Source organism: Xenopus laevis, chromosome 8L (assembly GCF_017654675.1).
Source record: "Xenopus laevis strain J_2021 chromosome 8L, Xenopus_laevis_v10.1, whole genome shotgun sequence".
In the NCBI taxonomy this organism is placed as follows: domain Eukaryota; kingdom Metazoa; phylum Chordata; class Amphibia; order Anura; family Pipidae; genus Xenopus; species Xenopus laevis.
In genome coordinates this window covers 3655068-3681181 of record NC_054385.1, presented here as the reverse complement: position 1 = coordinate 3681181, position 26114 = coordinate 3655068, and the positions used below count along the sequence as shown (strand labels likewise).

Sequence of the window (26114 nt, the reverse complement as noted above, 5' to 3'; positions counted from 1 at the left end):
ATGTTCTCCCTTTTGTGCTCTCTAACAACATGTGTTTTCCTCTATGAACAAATAACTTTTCATCTCCACAAATACAAACCCACCTTCCTCCTGTGATTAAAACTCATTAGTTTGTGGGTGGGTTGAGTGGATAATGAACAAGGAGCCCAGAACAGTAATGTACGGCAGTCGCTCAGGCTCCTTATCAAATTGTGTCACAATCAGATTTAATAAATGAGGCTTTCACCCATAATAGAAAAATCTCTCGCACAATTTTGAAATGAAAGCGTTTGAGACTGTTGTATTGCATCGGAAAATAAACATTAGGGGCAACACACTTACCGCTCTCATCCCAAAGAGACGTTCGTCCAGACAACAACAAGATAACCGTAGATAAGAAAATTCAAACAAGACCTTAGTGTCTCCTGTTAATGCCCTTTAATTCAAAGGCCAAATTCATGCATTCCGTCAAAATATCTATAGATGCACATTCTAAATTTAAGGGGATTTGTATGAAATAAATCATATTTCACTAGTTATTAAAATAACTTTTTTTAAAAAAAAATTAAAAATTTATGTTTTTTTCTGAATTTCTACCAGATAAGGCCATGGAGCTTTCTGTAAAATCTTCCTTTTCTCTGATGGATTAAATAATCTTTTGCCCAGATTTCCAGGAAAAACACCCAATTCCTTTGGTCATATTTACTAAAGTACCAAAATTTTGCGACAAAAACGCATTCACCATAACATTGGCAATTAATTAAGATGCAAGTAAAACGTTTTGGTGCATTAACAATAAATGGATGGACATTTGCAGAGTGAAATTTCAAAAACACTCCAAAATGTCTCTAGAAAGCAAAATTAGCACTTTAGTAAACATGAACCATAATTGTTTTGCAGTACATTCACATTAAGGGGGTTATTTACTAAAACTCGAATGCTTCTCACAATTTTAATAAACCAAACTCCCATCCAGGATTTTACTTTATTTATTAATAAAATAATAAAATGACTAAATACAAATAAAATGAAATAAAAATAAAAATAAATGAAAAGTCTCAATAAAATTGAAACGTATGAATTTTTCAGAGTGAATTTTTTCGAGTTATCGCCTGAAAACCCTGAATTACCGTACGAAACCCAGGGCAGATCATGATATCTAATCAAATTGACAATGGGACATCTGCCATTGACTTCTACATGACTTTGACAGGTTTGAGATGGAGTATTTTCAGATTTTCAGGACTTTTAGCAGCTTCGGGGTATGAAAAATTTAGTTTTTCCCTTTAATAGCCCAGAAAAATTTGAGCTTTAATAATTAACCCCCTAAATGAACTTTTTTCTAATATAATTTGAATGGATAAAATTCAAAATCAGGTCAACGATTGTGTCTTCTATTTGGCTTAGATACTGCAAATATTTTAAGTCATTTCTTGGCTTCATTCTTCATTTTAACAGATTCTAAAAAATATATACATATTCTACAGCTCTCTTTCTTTGGGGGGAAATGTTTCTGTTAATTTACGTTGATATAAGAGAAAATGAGAATTGAATAACTTTTCAATATAACCAAAAAGTATATTAACAGGTAACTGATTAACCCAATTCCAAATGTAGTCCTTATAAACTACCAAGAGGAGAAGCGACTGAGTCAATTCATTTCATTTCCCAGATTCAGATGGAATTCTGGGAGGCCCATTTATCAAAGGTCGAATTCTGAATTCACGTGAATTTATTTTTAATTCGAATATACTCACAATTCGACTGGGAGGTTATTTAAGAAAAAATTTGAATGACTAATATTCGATTGAATGGTTCTGACCCGAAATCGTGTTCGATTTGTATTTGATCCGTATGAATCAAGTTTTTCTCCCGAAAAAAACCAGGCTATTAACATCTCCAAGGGGCAAATTCATCAAGGGTCGAATTTCGAGGGGTTAAATCTTTGAAATTCGACTGGGGAATAGAATCGAATAGAATCGAATAGACAATTCGGGCGAATTTACGCGCTGGCGAATCTTCGCCAGGCGAATAGGCGCTCAATCAAATATTCGCTCGAAGGATTTTCATTCGATCAAATGCCTTTTTATTCAATCAAAAACTTGGAAAACAAGCCTATGGGACTTTCCCATAGGCTTTTAAAGCAATTCGGTAGGTTTTAGGTGGCGAAGTAGGCAGTCGAAGTATTTTTAAAAGAGACAGTACTTCGACTATCGAATGGGCGAATAGTCGCAGCGTTTTTGCGCTCGATCCAGTGCTTCGACTATCGAATGGCGAATAGTCGTAGCGTTTTTGCGCTCGATCTATTTGAATCATTCTACTCAGGCGAATTTACGCCAATTCGATAGTCGAGGAGCACAAAAAAACTACTCGAAATTCGAAGTTTTTTTCCTTCGAATCCTTCACTCGAAGTTAGTGAATCGGCCCCCAAATGTCTCTGGCATTGACTTTTACATAAACTCGAGAGGTTTTAGGTAGCGAATATTCAAATTAGGACAGTTTCCATGGTCGAGGGGGGGATAAATCTTGCATTCAAATTTATATAAGAATGATTCAAATTCAATATGTGCGAATTTTGAAACTCTAATTCTGATTTACTATTCGACCCTTGATAAGTTGGAGTTTTTGAGAATGGCTTGGCCTCTTCTGCTTTCTGTTACATGTTTTAAAACTCTGTCAATGGGAACGAATAGATGCACTTGAAAAGTAATAAACGATTTTACTAATAACAATGTTTTTTTTTTTTAATCATATTATTTGCTCACATAAAGATCGTTTTTCAGAGTTAAAGATGAAACAGAGAAGATTGTGCCGCGGTCTCTTTCGTCCTTGTTCAAGAAGAAGTGAGTTTAGAGAAGATGGAGAGCGTGAGATGGAATTCAAGGCGGTTATTGCAAGGTTAGAGTTGTGTATCGAGGTGGAGGAGTTTGCAATGTATTTAAACAAATCAAAGGGGTCACTAATGATCCAAACAAAGAATATTTGAAGTGATGTATTATTTTAGCTTGGAGCTTGAGGAAAGACAGAGGCTGATGGGGGTTTGGAATCTCATTGGAAAAGTTGGGCCCAGGAATTATCCCCTCAAGAAAACAGAAAACGATAGCACATGCCGTTCTTTCCTTGCAATAAGAGCTCTGAGTGGGCGACAATGAGGAACAGGTTATTAATGTAGGGGAAACGTCATGAGTACATAGAAGCTGTTAGTGTATGACTTGCTGAAGTTCAGGGTAAGGCCAGTGGTCTTTGCAGCAGGTCCCCCTCCATGGAAGAAGCTTGTTAGGAGATTTCATGCAGTGAGTTAAAGCCTGTCAAGCCCACGTCGTATATTGCCGCAGAAAAACATGTCTTTTTTGTAAGAGTAGCTTATTTTAGTTCATAAGCTCATTACGGAGGCAGAGTTGAATTCACAGCTCTCTCTACATACACCTTGCGCCCCTGCAGTTGTTTCTGAACCACAGGTACCGGTCGCTGAACAACTGAAAAGGCGCAGGTGCCACATATTTCTATTTCTGGATTACTGAGCCGGCAATATACATGGCTGCGGTGGGGGTCTTCCATGAAACCAGATTTGGGGTTAGGTTTTTATTTTGTTAAGCGCATCAATGGGAGGAAAATGCCAACTTTGTTTCATTTTATAAATCATCATGTTCTGGTAACCGGCGGAAATATCACAGAGCACCATAAATGTCCTCCTCTTGGTCAACTTGTTGACACTACAGAATTTTGAGGTGCACAAATGTTGGTGCGTGCCAAATGGTGCCCTAAAATCTCTCATTGCCCAAACCTTGAAAGCACAGATATGATTGTCCCCTTCCTCTACATATAACCGCTTCTTTATGGCTCAAATTAAAACAGGGCAAGAGAGAGAGAGAGAGAGAGAGGTACCTCTGGTTTGGGGAGTAAGGAAGGACGCTATAATGACTCTATAACTATCTTAGCTTAAATAAGAGCATGTCAGTATCACTTTAATCGTTTTTCCATACCACTAATTTCTCTTTATTTGCTAGGGGTTATTATCAAACTGCTATTTGCTAGAGGGTTATTATCAAACCACCCAAATCAGGGCAAGACAGGGGCTTCAAATGCTTAAAAGATAATTAGTAGAGGCACAATCATGGGCTCTGTGCGCAGTTATGTACATGCGAGGAACCTCACGCCGAAGCCTTAATGGTTCCTTCTGGCATTAAATGTCATGGCACTGTGCGGCCTGCACCCAAGCTAAGTTGGCATCTTCATGTACTCATTGTGCGCTGAGTCTTGCTCGACTCCCAGGGAGAAGAATTTACCTTGCAAATATCCAAGGTTTACCCGATTCATCACATCACTGGCAGTTAAATTTGCTACATCCTCTACAGAACATACAGAAAGGTACAGAAAGAAACAAAAGAGAGAAAGAGAGAAATCAGCAAGGAAGTTAAGCAGTATCAAAGAACAGGTTCTTAGCTGAAAGGGCCAGTTTTGCCGCCTATCAGTCTAGTAACGCGCAGGTAAGACCATAGAGCCGTTCAGCTGATCTACAAGCGTCACAATCAACTTCTGATCTGGGGTATTTTGGTATGCTCTGACTGCTCTGCCGTACCCCATGGAAACAATGGAATTCTCCTACCGCACACCTGTACTTCACCAATCCTGCAATTGGTGGTGCGTTCCTTCCGTTGACCCGGCCGGGTCCCTTAGCAACCAATGTGTATAAGAAACGGATCCGCGCACACACGCTGATTAATGCAGTCGGGGAATATCCCCTTTTATTCAGCCACCAAACATTCAATGTTTCGGGGGGGAACACCCCTTGATGAAGGGTGGCTGAATAAAAGGGGATATTCCCCGACTGCATTAATCAGCGTGTGTGCGGATCCGTTTCTTATACACATTGGTACCCCATGGAAAGACGTATTTGAACCTGGCAATGGCTGTAAATCTAATGTGACTAGTCTTCCAGGCCAACGGTTATGGCAACACTGACCAAAACATAAGCAGAAATGCCGCTAGCAACACAAATACACATAATCTATAATCTATATGGTCTTGCACCCTTCCATTGACATGGTTCTTCATGCTCAATCACTATTTTTGGTCAAGTCTAATCCATGTCCACCAACTTAAACTAGAGATGAGTGCTCATAACCTTACATGTACCAAGAGATGCCTCTAGATAACTTTCAGGAGAACATCTGAGGTCACATTCCTCTTTCTGATCCCACAATGACAATTTGATATTCTTTATATCAGTGATGTTTGAAGGATCATCTGACATCTCGCTTTCTTCGCTAATAAGCTTGAATTATATTCACTTGTACCAAAGTTTAGGGATGTTCTACCACTTTCCCACTAGCAGCAGCCCTATGTTGCCCCAACTTGTGTTAGATTCCTTCAGACTGGCCTGATTCTCTCATCCATACTCAAGGAAAAGTGTATGTGCACTGTGCTAAGCAAGGAACTAGGCACTACTCTTGCCCACTATGCAGGTTTGTTCACCGATGCAAAGAAGAGAAACCAGGCCATGGTAAACTAGGTGGGGGGGGCAGTGAAAAGCTAAAACAAACCAAAGGATGGATTACTGTGGAAAGTGGTACCACATAGCTATAAATATAGAAGGTCATTAATTTTGTAGGGCCGTCATGATAAAGAGCTACTGGTGATATAGAAGAACATATGAAGGTAGAACGGACAGGACAGTAGCCATTCAGCATCCAACATTTTGCAGAACAAATATTTAAAGAAGCAGGAGTAGAAGGGGTAGCATATAAAGCATATGGCAGGCTGGTGCCACCCTTCTAATCAAGAGGCCCTTTCTAAGAAGACAATATTATGGAGGTGACTTGGATAATAAGACTTTGGCTTAATGGAGTATCGGTAACTGTACAAATCTCCTAACTAGCAATGGGTGGCAAATCCTTATAAGAAAGCAACAAGTTCTCCTGGCAACTAATGGTGAGGATAACCAGAAAACGAACAGCAAATAACAACTGGAAAAAGAGTATCAACCTTGAAATTTTCCTTATTACAATCCCCGTCTCCTTCTGTAGATCAATAACAAGTAGCGTCCATTGTTGGCTAGCGACAGACCACTCGTACAAGACAAGCAATGTACAAGTCACAACACTGAAAGCAGGAACACACAGCAGTGGCTCACGTGAACTCACACCATGGAACCGGACAAGAGAGAAAGAGCATGTATTTGTGGGGTACTTAACCCATGTAAGCTCTGCAGACAAGACAGTCTTTATAAGCAATGCAATGGAGAGAGCAGTACCTAATTCTAAAGCAGCCATTGATCTCCTGTTATCATGGGGGGTAGACGGGGTGGAGTTCAAGGGAGCTGGTACCCAAACGCTTTCCTACTGCTAAATATCGACGTTTTATTTGCTAAACAATATTGACCTGATAGGGAATAGGAATTCCAACTGAAGAGGTTGAATGACATGAGTGTTCATTTTCAACCTCAGCTATTAAATAACTTTACTGATGTCCTGTACACTGAAGGGTGTAATGTCTAGTTATTTTCTCATAGTGGTGAAGGTGCATAGGCACCTGTTTAAGCAAGTAGTTGTCCTTACTTACCATACCCCATTGTGGGTAAGCCAAGGTGCTTCATTCTGTTTTTAACCAGTTCAGAGAGTTCCTGCCGCTCCGACCTCCTGTACAAGTTCAACCTCTGTTGACTTATCCACTCGGCTGTCTTATTTGCTTGCTTGTTCCCTTTCCTGCTAAGCCGCCGTGCCCACTGCATGCTTTTCCTTCTCAACAACGGGTGATCTGATTGGTCGCTGGATGTTGAGTTCCTCTGCGTGTTTTTGCCGGACCAGTATTCTTTCACGTCTTTTGTGTCCTCACATTCTTCTACGTTGATGGAGATCTGGGACTAGAGGTAGTAAATTGTTAGTGTGGTGGCCTCTGTGTAAAAAGCAGATCAGTTGGTACTTGCAACTGGACCATGATGGAACAAAACTTGTTTTGACAGATATAAGGACAAAAATTGGCCAAATCTCTATTTTCCTCATCATCATACATGGACTGTGTTAACACATGCATGCAGTCTTGTCCTGATAGATATGTATAGGTCCACATAAAATCTGATCGTTGGCCTGAGGACCACATATTGCTATAGGTCTCTTGAATAAAATTGCAGTTTAATCTTCTGGAATGACTCTTGAAAGCCTGACAGTGGGGCTCATTTATCAACACTGGGCAAATTTGCCCATGGACAGTTACCTATAGCAACCAATCAGTGATTAGCTTTGTGAAGCCAGCTACAAGTAGAACAATGAATGCAGCAATTTGATTGGTTGTCATGGGTTACTGCCCATGGGCAAATTTGCCCAGTGTTGATAAATGACCCCCAGTGACAGTGTTGTACTAAAGACAAGTGGGACACTCACCTGTGTTCTAATGTCATGAGGCTGTGAAGGAGAAGACAGAACAATTAGGAGGCCAGTTAATTATTCATGCAGAAGATAAGATCACATTAGACCAAGTTTTCCAGGATCCCCCAAGCAACGACAACCCTTTAAGGGCACCCTTATGGAGTCTCAGGGGCGTAACTACAGAGGAAGCAGACCCTGCAACTGCAGGGGGCCCCAAGAGGTGTAGGGGCCCCAAGAGGCCTTCATATACAATTTCAGTAAATATTGGTAAAACAGGTCATTGTCTAGACCAGGGATCCCCAACCATATACTTGTGAACCACATTCAAGTGTAAAACCAGTTGGAGAGCAACACAATCATGAAAAAAGTTCCTGGAGGTGCCACTTTTAGACTTTTATTGAAGCCTCTATAGGGACTGACAGCTATAAGATGCCCTGTTTGACAGTACAACTGGTTTTTATGCAAATAAAACTTGCCTGGAATTCATAAATAAGCATCTGCTTTGAGGCCACTGAGAGTAACATCCAAGGGGTTGGTGAGCAACATGTTGCTCACGAGCCACTGGTTGGGGACCACTGCTCTAGACATTTGGGGGGCCTAAAAAATTGCAGTGGGGCCCAGTAATATCTAATTACACCACTGATGAATCTATTTTAGAATAAACCCCGTGTAGCTATAAAGAAGTGTCGACTCAGTACTGGTGAACTTACTTCCGATGTGGGAAACGTATGTGATTGTGTTCTATAAATCCCAAAGGGAATTTCCGCACTGGATGAGCAGAGTTTCTGAAATAATCTGCCGTAGGTTCGGATCCATAAGTCATCCTCTGTGATTTTCATCTGAAACGGAACAAAGTCATCCCTATTGTAGTTGAAATAGGTTTAACCTCCATAAGATTTGATGCAACAGTACATATTGGTATTGGCGGTCACAAACAGCAACGGCAACTTTGTTAGAGGATAACACATAAACTAGAAATGCTTTAGTTGCGGGTGCAGTAATTAGTGTATAGCCTTGTTTCTCAAGGGTTTTTAGCAGGTACCTTCATTGGCTAAAGTTAGCAAGAGGATTCTATCCTTAGGAAAATAAACCCTATCCAAAAAGTCCTAGATATTGCTCCAGAAAAATGTTTCCTCCCTCGCGTCATTCCTTGAGTGCAAGTTTCGCCAGTCATGTTTTGGAAGTGGAGTAAAACACCTAAAAGCAAGGACAGAACCAAAGTAGGGGTGGAGGTGATACTCACAGCACATAAGTAACCAGAACCGGGCGTGGTGTCCAGACCAAGCAGAAGCCTTGTGATTGTTATCATGTAATCCTTCACGAAGGACTGAAAGGCATAAAACACATTGTATAACGCTTCCTTATTAGAGGATCACACAGGACTTTAATGGCTTTAAGATGATTAAACTGGAGGTGAGCTGGAGATGATTGGACACAACACACCATAACGTTCTCTCACCTGATATAATAATGTATCCAACATACTGATGCTAAAAACTCTTCCAGCAGCAAAAGGGAGTCTAAACATAAAAGCCAAATTGGATCCATTTTCCCGTTCTTTCTGCAGAGAAGAAGGATGGATCATAAGTCATGACTCGGACAGTTCTCTTGTATCTTACTACGGTCAACCATCTTCCATCTCCCATCCTCACCAGCCAACAAAATCAATACCCAACAACAGGACAGATAGAGGTAAATAGAGCAGTCCAAGTTACATACAGGTGAATCTCAGAAACATTAAATACCTTTTCCAGTTTGGATAAGGCAAGAGAGTACGAATCCTTTGCTCTAAACTGCATGAAGCGCATGTTGGAAGGGTGTGTCAGCTCTGTGGTGATACTCAGACTTGGAAATAACCTGTGAAGAGAAGTATGAACTAAGGAAGACAGATCAAGGCAGCTAAATGCACTTCATATCCAGGACACTGCTAGATTAAGCAATATTTCCAGGGTCACAAGGAGTTTCTACAAGGAACCAGGTTTTTTGCATAAGAGCCCACATCAAAAGCTTGAACAATTTCTAGCCCCCCTTGAAGTTTCAACATTTGTCCAGGGACCCCCTTAGCTAATAAATCTAGAGATCTAGGGAAACATTAGGGTATCGGTCAGTTATTCAGTCATAGTTCCAAAAATATCTAGAGCTGAAAATAAGGTTTCACCTCAAATCTCACCATAATTGGCCTTAAAGATGGCTCTCAGGTGTATGTATGAATGATGCAATATAACCTTATTTAATTATGACAAAGGCCTCTCAATGTCTGGCCCATGATGTAACATCCCCCTACAGATGCTGTATTCTCCCGAGATTAGTAGACGGGGGCCACAGTACCTGAACATAGTTTGTACATTTACGATTGTCTTCGCATCAGCCATGTAATCCTCCTCTGCGCTCATTGTGCTTTCTTTATCTACCACCACCAGGTTGTCCGCATAAATGATCCCACACTGCAGTAAATTATCCAAGCTGGGGACACAAAAAAGTCTTGCATGAAATTGCCTGTTGGATGACAGGACTTCAATGTCAACTATCCTGCAAACTGGTACAGATTTCACAGAACTTGCTACTTGGTTGGACAAGGCATGATCCACTGCAGACCATTAATAAAACTCTTTATGATGTTACAGCTTAAAGCTTGCCGAGCCACATCAGCTTTACATTGGTCACAATGCCACTAGATAACCTACTTGTCTATGGTGCCGACCATAAAGTAAACCATGGGGAAGCAACAGATGGCTTCAAGGAAGTGGTTATCAGGCCTGGAAGAGAAATAACAAACAATGATATCGGCATCAAAAATAGACAAAGTGGCCATAAAAAGTAAGATTCATCCATAGTATACATTTCATTCCAGAAGTGACCAGTCAGTCTACTTGGAATCTATCAAAAAGTTGATCTTTGGTGACTGTTTTCATAAATTCAAATAGTTAAAAGCAAACACTTACGGGTTATCCAAGAGCAGAACGATAGGGTTCAACTCTTTCCGGGATCTGTAATATGCCCGCAGGGGGACAATGAAATTATACAGCCCGTTCCCAGCGGTCTCTGCTGAAACGATAATCAGCTTGTTCTTAAAGCCGTAGGCTTTGGCGTCTTCAAAGCTGTTGTGCTTGCAGCCCTACATGGCAAGAAAACAATAAACAACTTTCCAAGATTGCCCACGGAAGATTACACAGTCATCACTTAACTCCCCACAAATACAGCTATCGTTTATCCTCACAGGAACACACAGGAGAAAAAGAATCTATCAGGCCTGGACCAGCCTACTAAAGTTTCAGAAGATCTCCTGGGGGGTCCAGGTATAAGTGGGTCCCAGCCTTGAAGAATTCCCATTAGCGCAACCTTATTTGCCCCATGTGCCTTTATAATAACCTATACTATTTGGCAATCTCTAAAACCAATTGGTGAGAACCAAGGGTTGTCAGGTTCTCTGGTGGGTTTTTGGAGACACAATCCAACACTAGGAGGTTGGAACTATAGGATGTCTAGGTTTGATGAGAGAGCATGAGTACCTTATCCAGACGCAGGCAACAGAAGGCAGCTTTGGAGGGCAGGAGGTGACAGAGGGTAGGTGAACTCCCAATGTAGGGTGAATTTGGAGGGTACCCTTTCACGTACCTGAAATAGGCAATAAAACCATTCTAGCTATTGGCTTAGCACAACCAAAAAGGCCAAATCATATATGAATGTAATACTTTTGACAAGAAAACAAAGATAATATGTTACATATCAGAGTGTGCTTTTCTCTACAACTAATGGTTCACAAGGACTTTTAGAAGTCTTCAAAAAAGAAAATAAAAAAAGTTCTTGACCTATATGTAATCAAATAAGTTTGTACTCTAGCTTGCTTAGCATCATCCACAGTTATTGGGCCATTGTGTTGGTTTTTCTGTGTTGAATCCCAAACATCCTTACTCTAGTATTGAGAAGCTTTCATCATCCGACTGAGTGAGCTCATCCTCCGACTGGTCGCTCAACAGGTCACATTGTAGCACGGTACTGGTGTCTGCGATTTCCAGAACCGGGGCGATACTGGGCCTCCGGGTCCCTGTGCCATTCTCCGATGGAAGAGTCAGCTTGCTGCTGTTCATGGGACGGCATTCTGTGTTCTGCAGGTCCATAGCGACTGTACCTATTGGGGAGATGGTAAAACATGAATATTATTGCGTTGTGGCCCTTGCAACTACAGGTGGCACAGTCACCGTTAATCCTATCACTCAAACTGTAAATTATAAGCTTATAAACAGTGTGTTCTGATGTTTGCATGTGCCATTTACAAGAATCATTGGAGTGTGGTCTTAAACATCACTGGCTGACCTTTAATTTCCTTATTAATTAAAGTAGGGGGGTACATTATTCTCTAAACCACTGGTTCTCTGAATTTTTAATTTTTAAGGCCCCCTTGGAGGTCCAAACTTTGGTTAAGGCTCTTCAATAGCTAAAAACAAGGTTAGCTATCCAGGAGAACATCAGTCTATCAGACATTTGGCTATAGCTTTGGGAATATCTAGGATATTAAACAAGTTTTAACCTCAAATCTCAACCTAATTGACCTTTCAGGTGAACTTTGAGGATAACACAAGCCTTTGGACCTACCCTGCCCTTCTATGCAGGAGAATAGAACTAGTGTCAATGATGTGTTTCTCTGGCCATACTGGTTCCTTACCAGTGATCCCATAATCCTCTTCTTCCCACCACAGCCAACCACAAAGCATGTATTTCCCCTCTATTATTCCTTGCAGTGCCCCCTCCCCCATATCAGTTAGAGCTTGTGCGTCACAAGATGTGAGTCAAAACAGTTTCATTTTGGGGCATCGTCACAACCAGAGCCGGCTGTTCCTTTAATCCTTTATAAAGTTGAAATCAGATTATTCCGAGAGACGACTTGCAAATGGTAATTAGTCATTACTAGGTAACAAGATTCCGGGGACAGAGGATTCGCATAACAGCGAGTACAATACTCTGACAGCATAATAGAAAGCAATTATTATTGGGATGGAAGAAATAGAGCTGTTTTCCCCCCCCCCAAAAAAAATCCATTATATCTCCCGGTCGCCCCCGTATTCCCCAGTCGTGGGAACAGACTTTTCTGTCTAAATGTCAGTGTGAATCAGACAGTTTCAAAAACATCAGGTAAAACTCTAAAACAAAATGCTTTTATTTGACTTGATACACAGAATATTCCAACCCCAGCTGATTCTCAGCAGGCAAGGGAAGCCTTTATTAAAGACACATCATCACCCCCAAATTTGCCCTACTTTTCTATTATGCAACTGGCAGTAGCGCTGAGTTATCTAAGTTTTCTTACCTAAATCCCATCGGCTAATTAAAGGTAAAGTATAGACAAATAAACAATTTTGTCCAATGAAAGAAAAAGTAATTCTAAGCCAATTCACAATTTACATTCATTACAAATTTTTGACAATTTTAATGCTATTTGTTAATGTAACGATTATTGAAAGCAGCCTGTGTGCATCCATTTCTCTACCCCTGGCTCTGACTTTTTAAAAAAAAATGTTGCAAAATGTTGCAAAGCTTAAGCAATGACAGGTCTGTTACATTGTTTCAAAAGTCACTAGTTCAGAGAATAGAAATGGCAGACATCTTGACTCTCAGCCGTAATGCTGGGCAGGACTCTGAGCTTCACAGCTCCCCCCAAATAAGAAGCGAGTGGGTTAAATGCCCCCCCCCAGACAATGTTTTTCTCTCTGTCCCCCAGGTCGAGTTTGGTGTGACTGATTTGCAGGGAGTTGGAATCAGCATGGAATCATTAACAGAGCATTAGACTGAGGAGCTTGGCGGGCAACTCTAAAGTGGGAATGGGGGGCTGCATCGGACTCATCAATTTACAGTCGAGCTGGCACCTGTAGTCAAAAGAGGGAAAGGCGGTGGGTCGGAAGGAAGAGTTATGGGAAAATCTCTGCGGGAGTCGAGCACAGAAAAACCACAACAGACAGTTTCTAAGCCAAAGGCAACAGAAAATAAAACAGTAAGTTCTGTAGAGCTGATGGACTTACTGAGGAGTCATGTAGAGCATTCCTGGCTGTTAGGAGCTCCTAACAACAGACCCCTCCCTCGTAGCTATCAAAGGAGCACACTTAGGTTAAACTAGAACCATATGGGGAAGAGAAAGCTAACGGGGAGGGGGAGAAATATCCTGCTGCACCCCCCTACTTGCTGGAATCAAACCTAGGACTCCAGTGCTGCAAGACAGCTGCCCCCCTTACAGGATTATGACACTTATTTCTTTATTGCAGGACAAATCTGTAGAATATGTCTTGTTTCCTAGGGAAGATTAATGATGGACACAGAATCCCCGTCAGACAAAACTCAACCAAACAACGGCACTAAGCCCAATGACCCAATCACTAGGAAGGACACAATGCGTTTTCATCAGCAGTTCTGTAGGTGCGACTCACATTTATAACTGAGCTGCCCCCCAACGTTCTCGTTATGCACAAACATGAAGGACTTTCAGGACATCTGGTCAGAGGGGCAACTGCAATAGGAGACCAGCCTACATATAGGACTCAATAAAAATGGCTCATCCCGTTTTTTAAGGACAATTTGGAGGATTTTGTTCTCCTGTGTGTGTCTATGATAGACTTCTCTCCTGGGTCCCATCAACCCAATCCAGTTTTACGGTAGAGACACTTTCTTTGGAGACTTGTCCATTGTGCCGACACTATTGAGACTAACAGCCTTCCACCAACATGTCCAGCTAGGAACCCACCGTGCAGCACCCAAGCAACACAACCGCCTAAAAATGTTATTATTATTTTATTGTTGCTGCTTGCCCATGCTCATCACTGTCATCATCAGTTTTATGTCCCAACAGTTCCTTTAGGACAACATTTATGTGAAACACTGGCACCAGCAAGGACACTGGGATCTGCAATATTTAACTGCTCTGCCAATTCTACTCCTTAACGAAGGGCGGATTATCAGTCAATCAACGGATCCGCTGAAATCATCGACACTAAAATATCCCATGAGGCCTCATTAAAAAGTCTGGAATATGTTATAACATCCTCATCATTAGAAGGAGGGGCACATGCTAATCCCCTATGTGGGATTGGGTTTAAAGATAGAAAATAATTGCACTGGAAAAGCTGGGTTGCATCTGTAGCTGTCTCTACACTCCGTTAGCATCCATGTCTGCTTAATAAAATAATTAAATGATAGACTTAATACAACCCAGACAGGACATGAGTACCCAGCTGGGGATACAATGTGCAACAGGCAGCTAAATTCGAGGGGTTCTCTATTAGTCCTGCCCTTAATGTCCATCCAGACACAGCCCCCTCAAGTTAGGCAATGCCCACTGAACGTTTTATCATAAGCCTTGGAAGAGATGAGAAGAGAACAATGACCTCAAAAGGCAAAGCAGAATCTGCAGCCAGCTTTTGAAACCCTTGTAATGTTGCTCTGCATAGAACTGACCAGGGAAACATCAGATGACTCTTCTCTGCTCACTCATTTCATTGTCTGAGCAGAGCAGCATCCCAAGAACTTCCCTTTTCTCACCAACATAATTTTCTAATGACTGGGTCCAGTTTGCCAAATTGAACAGCAGGTGGAGCTGTTGTCTCAAATGCGTTCTAAAAACAGATTAAGATTTTGGAAACCTGAAAAAAATTAATGTAAATTGCAAAAGTGCTCAGGGACAAGCATTCATTGATAAAACCCAACAAAGGAAATGACTCACCCATGCTAGCGATGATACTATGCACTGGCAGCCGCGATGGACCATCATACAAGCCTCTTCCTTTCCGCTTCTGCTTTTCCTCCTGCTTGAAGATGAAGGCAGAGTTCTCCTCCTTGGTGATGTTGATGTAGAAGCAGGTGTCACTGGCGGCCATGATGTGCCTCGGGCCGGGATTCAGAAGAATGCTCTTGTTGTCTTCTCGCTTGACTCCTATCAAGCACACGCCATACCTGGAGAGTGCAAAGCATAATGAACCCCAGTTTGGTTCGGTCATTAGGAACCTATAGAACCCTGAGAAGGACCTGTAAATGGGGCAGGCAATGGGGAATTGGCTTATCATTGTTCCCTGTCCCGGATTGTATGGAGTCAGTTGTCTTACTTCTTGTGTGCATGGAAAGCAGCGTAGGTGAAGCTTTTGCCTTCATACTCCATGAAGAACTTGCTGTCCCCCAGCCGAATGTGATACACTTCATTTCCAGAGCAGCGACCATACATCCTCTGCCATTGCTCCGGGGACTGCTGGCCTTCCCTGGTGGAACAATATTCAGATGTTAATTCTCTTACAATCACTGCACCCCCATACATCATACGGAAATCAAAGCCAGGGGTGATACACATCTGGGTATGAATAAAACATGTACTTACTGTCCCCTGGATGTATGAACTAACAGGGTGATCAGTGTGGAAGTGGCCGGGCAGATGCAGTTCAGCGCCAGCATTGCGTACTTAAATTCCTCCTCGCAAACCACATGATCTGTAAAGCAAATATCACTGTAATCAAAATCAGCAAGTCACTCTTTTAGAACAGGCACCAGTGCGTATTAAAATTCCATAATGACTTTGCACCATTCCCAACTGCATCTTCCTCTTCAATAATATATTATTCTAATAAAATATGACAACACTTCCTGAAACTCCGACCCACCTGCAAATTTCACGTGGAATTTATTTTCAGGCTTTAGGATCTGCACGTACAGAGGACAGTTAGGGGCAAAATCTTTTACCGCCCAAGCTCTCAAGATGGTTTGATGGTCCTGGTCAAAAGGAAGACAGCAGAATTTAGTAGACAATTCTACGTACTATGGACAATGTAAAAGAATGTTAGCCTTCTATTCTTCATCATCAAGAATTGATTGACCTGCTGCAAAAAGACCCTACGCTATAACTACAGCCATTGACAAACTCATCAACACGGGTGATATCTTCTACAGTCCATCAATGTCTATAGTGCAATTTAGGTGACTTTATATGTATTTATAGGATCTTACTGCTGCTGTGCGGTCCACTTCATTGCGGCTGCTGAGGATGAAACAGGCTTCAGCGTCATCCATTCTGTAAGAAATAAATTGCATTCTGGACAGTGGATTTGGTGACCGGTGGTCATTTTGTGCCAAATAGCCCCATTCTATGAAACTTGCCCCCCCCCCATCATCTGACACATACAGGTAATACATGTTGGCCTCTTGCTGTTGGTTATACAGTATAATTGGGTCTCAAGTTCTTTATCATTTCCAAAAAGTCCTCTCTTCTGTACTTCCTGCTTCTGGGATATAGTACCCCCCCCAATTGCCCAACATACTCTTGGATAGAACTATAGTAATGATATATACAGTATAAGTTCAGCGAGAGCACATTGATGGCGCAAGATCTCCACCTATGATCAAGACAAAAGTTGTGCCTGTTCTAAACAAAATGGCAGCTTCTTTTCTCATCCCAAAGTAGCCTCCTTGTCCTTTAATTCTCTTGAACCAATCACATTGCAGTATGGCAGGGATAGGACACGTTCAATCGTATTGTCAATTTTATTTTACTCACTTTGCTCTCATAAGGTCTTGATCTTTTAAGGCTGAACCTTGGAGATAGATAACTCGCTGAGACCACAACGGAATCTGAAGGACCCGGCGAACTTGAATATCCATCTCCGTTGGACAAAGGATCACAACATAGTAATCCTGAAAGGAAGGCAATTAAAAGCAGTTAGCTTGACTTGGCAATGGGGCTTATGTTACTGTGCTGGCAACCAACATAATACAACTTCAAGCATCTTTAGTTTAGTGGTGGTGGCCGCCAATGACTTCTAGACATCTGCTTCTTCATCCAGCTCTAAATATATCTCTGTTAGACAAGCACAGCCCAGTGTTGGGTCATTGTGCTCATGTTTCCTTCAATAGAGACAAATACCTGTAGTCGAGGGTGGGCATAGAATTCATTCAGGAAATCCATCAGCAGATCGATCTTCAGGGAGCTGACACAAAGGACCACGTGCTTCTCCGTCTGGGCCCTGTGACGACTGTAATTTCCTCCAGACTTCTGTCTCTCCATCCACAGGTACACCAGCTCCTCAAACTGAGAACAAAACAGGGACATTTGTTCATCCAAGAAGCTACAAAACTGGAGGTTCACGAGGAATGTGGTCAGAAACATGTCTTCATTGTTTGGTTCCCCATGACACATGACCACCAGCATTCCAATATAAGTAACTCCAAACATTATCCTACAAGCTGTGTTGGAACCTGGTGACACCATAATTTCAGGGTTTAGTCATTGGTCATATATATGTGGTGGTTTCTCACTGGGTGGAATCTCAAGAAGGTCCTGAGCTTCCCAAAAGTCTTTGACCATGAGAAACCACAACGTTTGTAAATGAAGCCTAAAACTGATGACACAAAACCCACATCTAACTGAGCCTGCACAGTTGGTGGATAATGTCCACAACACTCATAAAGAAGTTATCTATATAAATATAGCCCAATATGACAAATATATAAGAATAAAGAAGGAACGTTCCTGCTGTATAAAACTGTACAATATTGAGCCTCTTTAAAATTTATCCTTGATCCCTTGGCATTTGTTTGGATGTGTTGTCAGGGACAAAGTCAGTGATCCATATAACCAAAATGCTCATTCACGTCTTTCCCCCCCCCACACCCCTTGTGTCCTGGAGACAGTTTTGTAACCGCGCTGATCCCAGGCTGCACGTCACAAATTTCTGGCCCAAAGGACAGAAGGAATTTTCCCAGATTTGAAATGAGAAGAAACGAATAGCTGCAACCTGTCCCTTTAGGCACAAACAATTGTGATGATATTGATGTAAAGTGGCCCCTTAACAGATATAAATTCAAGGAGGCCTGACCAGCACCTCAATAATATGAATTATCTTTTAGTTGTGGCCATTGAGACTTCATCATAACACAGAATGTACAGTCCCAGCTATTATATTTAGCCAACTTTCTCCTCTATTTAATAAAGCGAATACATTGATGGCTCAAAGCCTAAAGGACAACTTAAACATAAACAAGAAGGAACAAAGCCTTTATTGCATCTCAACTCCGGGAAAAAGAAAGAGTGGAAAGCACCGTTAATAATTCAACATCTAATTTTCGGATTTTAGACTCACCTGCAGAGGCAACACCACCAGCGCCACGCATATCATGATCACCACAAGCAGCTGGGAAGGCCAGATTTGGGGTGTCACGTCTCCGTAACCCACAGTGGAAAAGGTGACGATGCAAAAATAAAAAGATTTGAATAATGAGAGGTTTTCTCCGGCTCTTTCCAAATGCTGGATGCCGCACATGCTGGGGAAGGGAAACAATATGAAATTTGTCAGTCGCGTTAGGGGTAAGAAAAATAATATGGTTTCTCGTTATTATCGAAGTCATAATTATCAGATTGGTGGAAATCTTACGTACGGACCTTGTTGCTGTTGAGTGCACAATAATGAGCCAGGTCCGTACATAATGGGTTTGCCAAGATGGGAAGAACCTGACTGCACAGAGCCCTCAACCAAACCAAATACCTATAGGATGAACTGGAACCCCAACTGTGACACTGATCCCCAACATCACTGGCCAACCTTAATAATGCACTTGGAACTCCCAGCAACAATGTTCCAACATATAGTGGGAACCTTCCTAGAAGAGTAGGGGCAGTTATAGCAGAAAAGCCAAATCCCCTTGGTTTTGGAGATGTTGGACGGTGACAGTGTGGAGGTTTCCACTCTATGTGCCCTTCTGGCTTGGATAACAATGCCGACGTCCGACCCCCAGAAATAGTCCCAGAAAGCAATGAGTCACTAACATTATGTGTCCCTAATAGACTTTACGTGCGTTCTAAAAACTGTACAAAACAATAGGCAGTCCACCGACACATTTCTCTAATGCAGTGATTAGAAGGTAATAATAGGGCTCGTTGGCCATTGTTACGGCCGCACGTAACAGTCATAATGCCACTTACATAAAAATACAGGACAATGGAACGTTGCCTGGCACGACACTCGCTACATGAACAGCGGAAGGAACAATGGCGACAATATATATATATATTTCTAATTAAAGAAACCTTGGAAATGGGGACGTGACAAAAAGGTAGAAAGTAAAGTTGCAAGTTGTCCAATAGATAAAAATATCATTCTAAGCAACTTCTCAATACATAAAAACCTGATGAAACATCAGCCTGGCTCCTGTTAATTCTTATAACTCCATCTGCTCCCCTGAGCTCTCTTTGTATTGGATTTCCCTCTAATATGCAGGAATGTGTTTCCGTTTTACCGATGTGTTAATAAAAGTCGGCACGGCGTAAACACTTGCCATCTGTCTTGGTTGCATTGGCTGCTCCATAAATCATCTACTGGCCCTGTTCCTACACTTTCCCAGGGTATCTCTGCTCTATTTTCAGAACGCTCCTCTTGTCGTGAGATTAATGGGCCAAGAAGCCGGAGAATCGTTCCCTGTAAATCTGTATTTCTGCATATACAGTGGCCGTCGAAGGTATTTCTGAAGGAGTAATCACCAGTGGGACTAAAATCAGTTTAGGTGAGAAATCACACAATTTTTTACCCCAAGTGAACTTTTTTTTTCAGCATTTAAGTGACTTTGCTCTTTAACTTGGGTTCATGAGTGATCCTTTACAAAAGGACTACCCCATTGGCTCTGGCTTGGGAGCACGTTAGGCCCATGTCTCAAATCTGTGACACCAAAAGCAGTTCTGTAATGACGGCTCCATGATTTGTGTGCAGATTTCTATTTCCATCCAGCCCAGAGGCATTTTCCTTCCTCCCACTCACGCAGGGAGGAAACACAAAGGCAAGCCCACTTTGGCTCTAATTTTAGAAGGCAATTAGCAGCTGTTTCCCCACCCACCCCAAGTCATAATTGCACTGATCGAAGTCTGCGGCAAGGGCTCCTTTCAGCCAAAGTTTTGGCCCCATAGAGAGGGAATAATTGCCGCGATGTCAAGGACAAGGCAGATGATTATCTGAAATCATGATTTTACAATAACTCGGCGGTGGAGTGTTTTTTGCATTGAGGCTGAACGCTCTTAGCATGAGTGGGGAAGGCTGGAGCACACTGAGTGTTGCTATGGAGCCTGTATAGCAAAAGCCCTGTCTCAGGCAACATCATGCTCATCTCAGGCAACATCATACTCATCACTCTCACATATTTCGGTTGGCTGACGATGCTGGGAACAATGATTTCATATATCAAAATTTCAAATCGGCCATTCCAGACCAACTCAGCAGTTTATTGGCTTGTATGGGGCCCTGGAATGACCTGTCTGACCATTACCTGGCTTTAAATTGGCCAGATATCTACCAGATAGATTAGTAGTCTGATATGGATTGCTTTGGGGTGGATGCAGTCAGCTCTCAGTGGGTCTCACTAAGTATGATCTGATCATTGGCCTTGGCCCCAAACAATCAGATCATCCCTATTTGGAACAAGCTGCTTGCTTGGCAAGCTTTTGTAGCACCCTATGGGTGTATGGAGCCTACTCTATGCCAGGTGCTGCCCATGATATCAAGCTGATAGGCACAAATGTGGCCACAAGCAATGAGAGGAATTAGCAGAGCAGCCCTATGTCCTCTAGTAAATGGAATACAAACAGTAACCTTGGATTATCTCAGACTTTAGTTGGCCTTTAACTACTTTCCTACACAATCATTTCCTTAAAAAAAAAGCCACATAGAACGAGGCTGAAGTTTTAAATTGAGAAAACACATGCTTGGAAATACAGTTACAGCCAGCAGGGTGATATTGGGAGCTACAGAATCTGGAGACCCCCAACGGAGAGATAATACAGCAATCAGAATTGTCTCTATGAGAATCCATTTGCCATTGTTTTCCCCCTCATCTCTGTTAATTAAATGTAAAACAAATACGTTTGCGTTCTAATTCAGTATCAGTGCCTAATTTGCAGTAATAAAAAGTATATATCATCCCCTACCGAGATGGGCACAGGGGGTGCCCAAACTTTTTTTTAAATATAAGGCTAGTGTTGGTTTAACTTTCGAAGGACCTAAAATGTGATATCACAATGTTGGGGGCAGAAACTGCAATTCTTATTGGATGATACATTTATACCAGTGAGGGGTCCTACAGTAGTTACAGGAGGTCTCAGCCTTCTGGGTATAATTTAGGGAGATACCTCTCTACTCTACTAGGCACACCTGGAAACCCAACTTAAAAGTCAGTTGGGGATTACTAGTCTATAGTGTATAACAGAACTTTATGAGGGTATAACTGGTGGGACACTGCTTCTGACCAACACCTGGATCCACATACCCAAGGAGATCTGGGGAGAAAGCCTCTTGGTCCCCCCACCCCAATAGTATGGGAACCACTGATTTATAGTACAAAAAAAATCTAAATTTGCAACACAATCTTCTACTCCAATAAAAGCATGGTCTGGCTAACAAAGTCTGGGTCCAAAAATCAGATTCCCACCAGGCGCACTCAACTGTAAAGTGTTCCAGCCTGTGAATAGAATGAAAGTAGGCTGGGGGCAAACCTGGCATATCTAAAGTAACATGGCACCCTATACGTGCAAAGACAACAAGTATGGCAGACAGAAGAATTGGCATCTTACCCTGTGAACACAAGGCACAGAAGGGTGCAGATCAGAATGATCACCTGATTAAACATGGCCGACTGAATCCTCTGGATAGCTCGATGTAGGTCATTCTGGAGCAGAAAACACACAGCAGATCAGAGGTCACTTTCGAATGAGAAAGGGAAATTATCTAAACATATAACTAAGAATGATGAACCCCAGAATAAAATTGCATTAATAAGGTCCAGGTTGGCATGTTTTTGGATGCTACAGGAAGAGTTGGGAATATTGGTTATACATGGACACTTAAATGATTAAACCGAAGAAAGATGCCATGTTGCCTTATTAGGAGGTGACTTCCAGCAACCTCCATTATTCCATAGGTCTTAGAGTGGGGGTCCCCAACTTTTTAAACCCTTGAGCCACATTTAAATGTAAAAAGAGTTGGGAGCAACACAAGCATGGAAATGGTTCCAGATGGTGCTAAATAAGGGCTGTGATTGCCTATAAGGTAGCCTCTATGAGGACTGGCAGGCTACAGGAGACTCTATTTGGCAGTACATTTGGTTTTTATGCAACACTTGCCTCCAAGCCTGATATTCAAAAGTAAGCACCTGCTTTGAAGCCACTGGGAGCAACAACCAAGAGTTTGAAAGCAACATGAAGCCACTGGTTGGGGATCACTGTCCTCAGAGTGACCCTAACTGACCAGTGTTGATAACAATGGACAAATTTGCTCTAGAACTTCAAGGCAGATTATCTTTATTGGCTCCTAAATAGTGGCTTGGCAAGTCAAATTTTAAAAAGGCTCAAAACAAGGCTTTTGTATTTCTGTACGGGTTCCGTAATTGCCAGGTATGAAAGAAATCAGCCCTTGGCACTTGACATAAAAATTCCCTTTGACTACTTTTCTTTTGACCAAACCATGGGGCGGAAATGTAATCAGGAGAATGAATGGTCTTGATGGACACAATCAGAAATCATTCTTTCCTCAGTGCTCGGTGGCAGGGCCCAATTGAAGGGGCGGATTCAGAGCATTAGTGTGGAAATGGCACCCAACTGTTCCACATTGTGCTTCGGTGCAGGGATAATATGTACATTGAGGGTATTAAGGGTAGGTGACTCAAGCAAGTTTTATGAGAGTTTATGGAGAGGGTAGAGATGAAATTGCTCTGGATATGTTCATATGAAAAGTCAATAAATTGTGAAAGAGCATAGATTCTGCCTGGGCACAGGAAATTTGGGAACGGTACAAAATATATTTTTATATTCGATCAACGTGTACATTTGGTTCAGCCTGAGCTCCACCAATACTCACAATCATGTTCTCCAAAACACATTTTGCCAGCCAACAGTTCAGGAAAACGGGAATGAATAAATTTCTCAGTGGTGACCAAAATATCTGGGAACAGAAAAAAAACTAATAGTGACGCTCAAAGCAATCATTTCCAAAAACATTATCATCCAAGAAATTACATAAAATCATGCAAAATGCAATGTTCTACTTCAGCTGAATGAAAAGAAGGAGAGGACTATGAAACCCAAGGTCAATGCCAAGTCTTGTACCACTCAAGAGATAAGGGTGTCTCTGCTCATAACCATAGAGCACCCATCAGTGTAGTGGAGCTTCCTAGAATTCTTTTGGCACAACTGGCTGTGCCAAGAAAAAATAGCTACTGTCGGTTGGAAGGGAGCATGGGCCAGTTTGGGATTTCCCTGGTCTTCGCCTTAGAGAGCCCAAATTTTCATGGTTGCTCAGCCAGGATCTCCATTATGTATCAGTTCCCTGCTATTATGCGCCCATATTATAGACTAAGCTCTGTTCAGAAGAGCTTACAGTTTACAAGGGATGGTCTAGAAGAACAAGGGGGGCACATGAAACAGAATCCGAGTAGAAGAATTCAAGGGCCAATAGGAATTATGGGCTACAATACCCATTACCTAGAGTTCTTAAGGGCCTTGTATCCATAACTCCATCTTTTGAAACACAAGCCGCCTACAGACTGTAAGATGTTCATAGATATACCCACTCCTCTGTATATGTATGTGCCATTATGTTTGTCTCTGTAGATCGTCTTTGTGGGGGGGGGAACATTAGCCTCGCTTGTGTTGCTGTGACGAGACTAAACGGAGTTTAGAGAGCAGATTATAGCTGTGGGAGCTGAATCCCATCATACTCTAAGTGGCTGGATCACAGAGGGGAGTGAACACCTTCAGTTGGTTCTGGCATGGACTTGAAGGTATTTAGCAGAATTTCATAGCTGGAGTGAAATGCACCTCTAACATGATCTAACAAGATACCCTAAACGGAGCAACCAATAACTTCAGCCTCTTTCCTACAGCCAATGGAATGCTAGCAACTGCCCAAAATTATTCAGCATCTACCAGTGTCCAAAAATGGAGGATGTAGCGCATCACTCATGCAATAAAGTGGGATTTTTTATGACGAACCAAAAGCTGCTGAGCTGAAAAGCAAAGTTGGTCAGAGAATTGACCTGCAATGCCTTCACCTGGGCAATATCTTCTTAATTCAGTCTCTCATGAGTTGCACTTTCCATTCCAAGCCCCCCCCTCAAAAATAAACTGCGTACGAATGAATTATTCCCGACACCTCTTTGCCGATGAAAGAAATGGCTTGTTTCCTCCTGGGTAAGTCTAACGGTAGGGTTAGGTTAATGGGTATCCCGCAGGCATCTCCATTGAAACACAAGCACATAACTGTCACCTTATAAAATCTGACACTTGCGCTAACACTGTAATCCCAGTTTCATTACTTCCCGGGAGTCTAATCGCCGCAGTGACAAGCTGGAGAGGCATTGTTCAGCCTGGAACATTAATGAAGGATATGATAATAGCACCCTATATTTACATGGGCCATTATTTACTGCCTAGTTAATATGATCAAGCCAGTACAGTAAGGGGAGGGGTGTCTGTGTATAGCTTACAAGAAAAGACTATACTGGGGGGAGGGGGGTTATAGAAATTTCTAGATATGTCAATGGTTTGGATAAAGCTCAGAGTGGAGCAGAAGAATAGGAAGACACTGTTGTAGAAATTCAATTACCGGAACTAACAAAGAACTGCTCTTACAGCCAAAAAGGTGGCTCTGCCCTCAATGCCAGGGTACTAGTGACCAAGGTAACTGCTCTCACTGCCCTCAATGCCAGGGTACTAGTGACCAAGGTAACTGCTCTCACTGCCAAAAAGGTGGCTCTGCCCTCAAGGCCAGGGTACTAGTGACCAAGGTAACTGCTCTCACTGCCAAAAAGGTGGCTCTGCCCTCAAGGCCAGGGTACTAGTGACCAAGGTAACTGCTCTCACTGCCAAAAAGGTGGCTCTGCCCTCAAGGCCAGGGTACTAGTGACCAAGGTAACTGCTCTCACTGCCAAAAAGGTGGCTCTGCCCTCAAGGCCAGGGTACTAGTGACCAAGGTTAGCTTGAGAACAGAATCCAACCAAGTCAGATGGGCTCACGGGGGAATCTGGATACACAGAATGTTATTCTCTTTCATCACCAATCACAGAATTAAGGCAAGGGGCTCGCACACTCACCGTGATGATGAACGGAACGGTGTTGATCATCTCCAAAATGAACGAGATGCGAAAGATCTGTTCCCAGATGTTGCCCTGCAAGAAGGAAAACAGATTAAAATGAAAGACGTCTACAATCCCACCGAGAGTCCAAGTCATTTCATCTCAGACTCAGTCTCGTTTGTCCGTGAGAGTTGAAGAGGCAAAAACTCACATTTCTACTTTTTTTTGCAAAATGATGGTAACTGATAAGGAAGCTTGTTTATTATCTATCAGTTTTATAAAGTTTGTCTGTTTACCAAGCTGTGTCGGCTCAGTTAATTAAAGTCTTGGTGGCCTATTATTGATCAGGCTCCTTAGGACTTTGGTGTCTTATGTTTTATTTCCCTAGAGCAGAAATAAACCTCAACCTGAGCATTTTTGGATGGGGGAAGGCTTCATTGGAAAGTGCAATAAAGAAAGTGCCTTGGACTTCAGCTCAAGAAGCCCCAGATTCTAAAACCAAATTAAGTTCAGTTTGTCCTCTCTGCAAATTCGGAAGTTGTAAGTGAATACATTAAATAGATAGAATTAGAGACAAATAATGGGGGCATAGGAATATCAAAAAGGACAAGAATCCACCCAGTTGGGGAAAGGTTTGATGTATGTTTTTGAGTGGCCCGTGGTCTACTAAGCAGCCAATCTTTACCAGGTTTATGGCAAAGC

The 26114-nt window shown here is 42.1% G+C and overlaps 1 protein-coding gene across 7 annotated transcripts in view; it reads right to left on the bottom strand.

The window, feature by feature from the left end:
- kcnt1.L (potassium channel, sodium activated subfamily T, member 1 L homeolog) overlaps positions 1–26114 on the bottom strand; it is a 121235-nt gene that overhangs the window by 2784 nt on the left and 92337 nt on the right. For 5 of the 7 annotated variants that reach the window (XM_041572323.1, XM_041572326.1, XM_041572328.1 and 2 more), the window contains 23 exons: positions 25431–25505; positions 23198–23281; positions 21916–22010; positions 18446–18626; positions 17230–17394; positions 16864–17000; positions 16317–16380; positions 15974–16082; positions 15694–15802; positions 15428–15577; positions 15049–15278; positions 11256–11472; positions 10853–10958; positions 10286–10458; positions 10028–10099; positions 9672–9806; positions 9089–9200; positions 8803–8904; positions 8587–8670; positions 8054–8182; positions 7359–7379; positions 6541–6841; positions 4266–4328 (listed from right to left, as the gene is read on the bottom strand). In XM_041572323.1, coding sequence (XP_041428257.1) covers positions 4266–4328; positions 6541–6841; positions 7359–7379; positions 8054–8182; positions 8587–8670; positions 8803–8904; positions 9089–9200; positions 9672–9806; positions 10028–10099; positions 10286–10458; positions 10853–10958; positions 11256–11472; positions 15049–15278; positions 15428–15577; positions 15694–15802; positions 15974–16082; positions 16317–16380; positions 16864–17000; positions 17230–17394; positions 18446–18626; positions 21916–22010; positions 23198–23281; positions 25431–25505 — 2914 coding nt within the window. The remainder of the gene's footprint in view (positions 1–4265; positions 4329–6540; positions 6842–7358; positions 7380–8053; positions 8183–8586; positions 8671–8802; positions 8905–9088; positions 9201–9671; positions 9807–10027; positions 10100–10285; positions 10459–10852; positions 10959–11255; positions 11473–15048; positions 15279–15427; positions 15578–15693; positions 15803–15973; positions 16083–16316; positions 16381–16863; positions 17001–17229; positions 17395–18445; positions 18627–21915; positions 22011–23197; positions 23282–25430; positions 25506–26114) is intronic. The other 2 variants (XM_041572324.1, XM_041572329.1) reach the window with 1 other exon arrangement.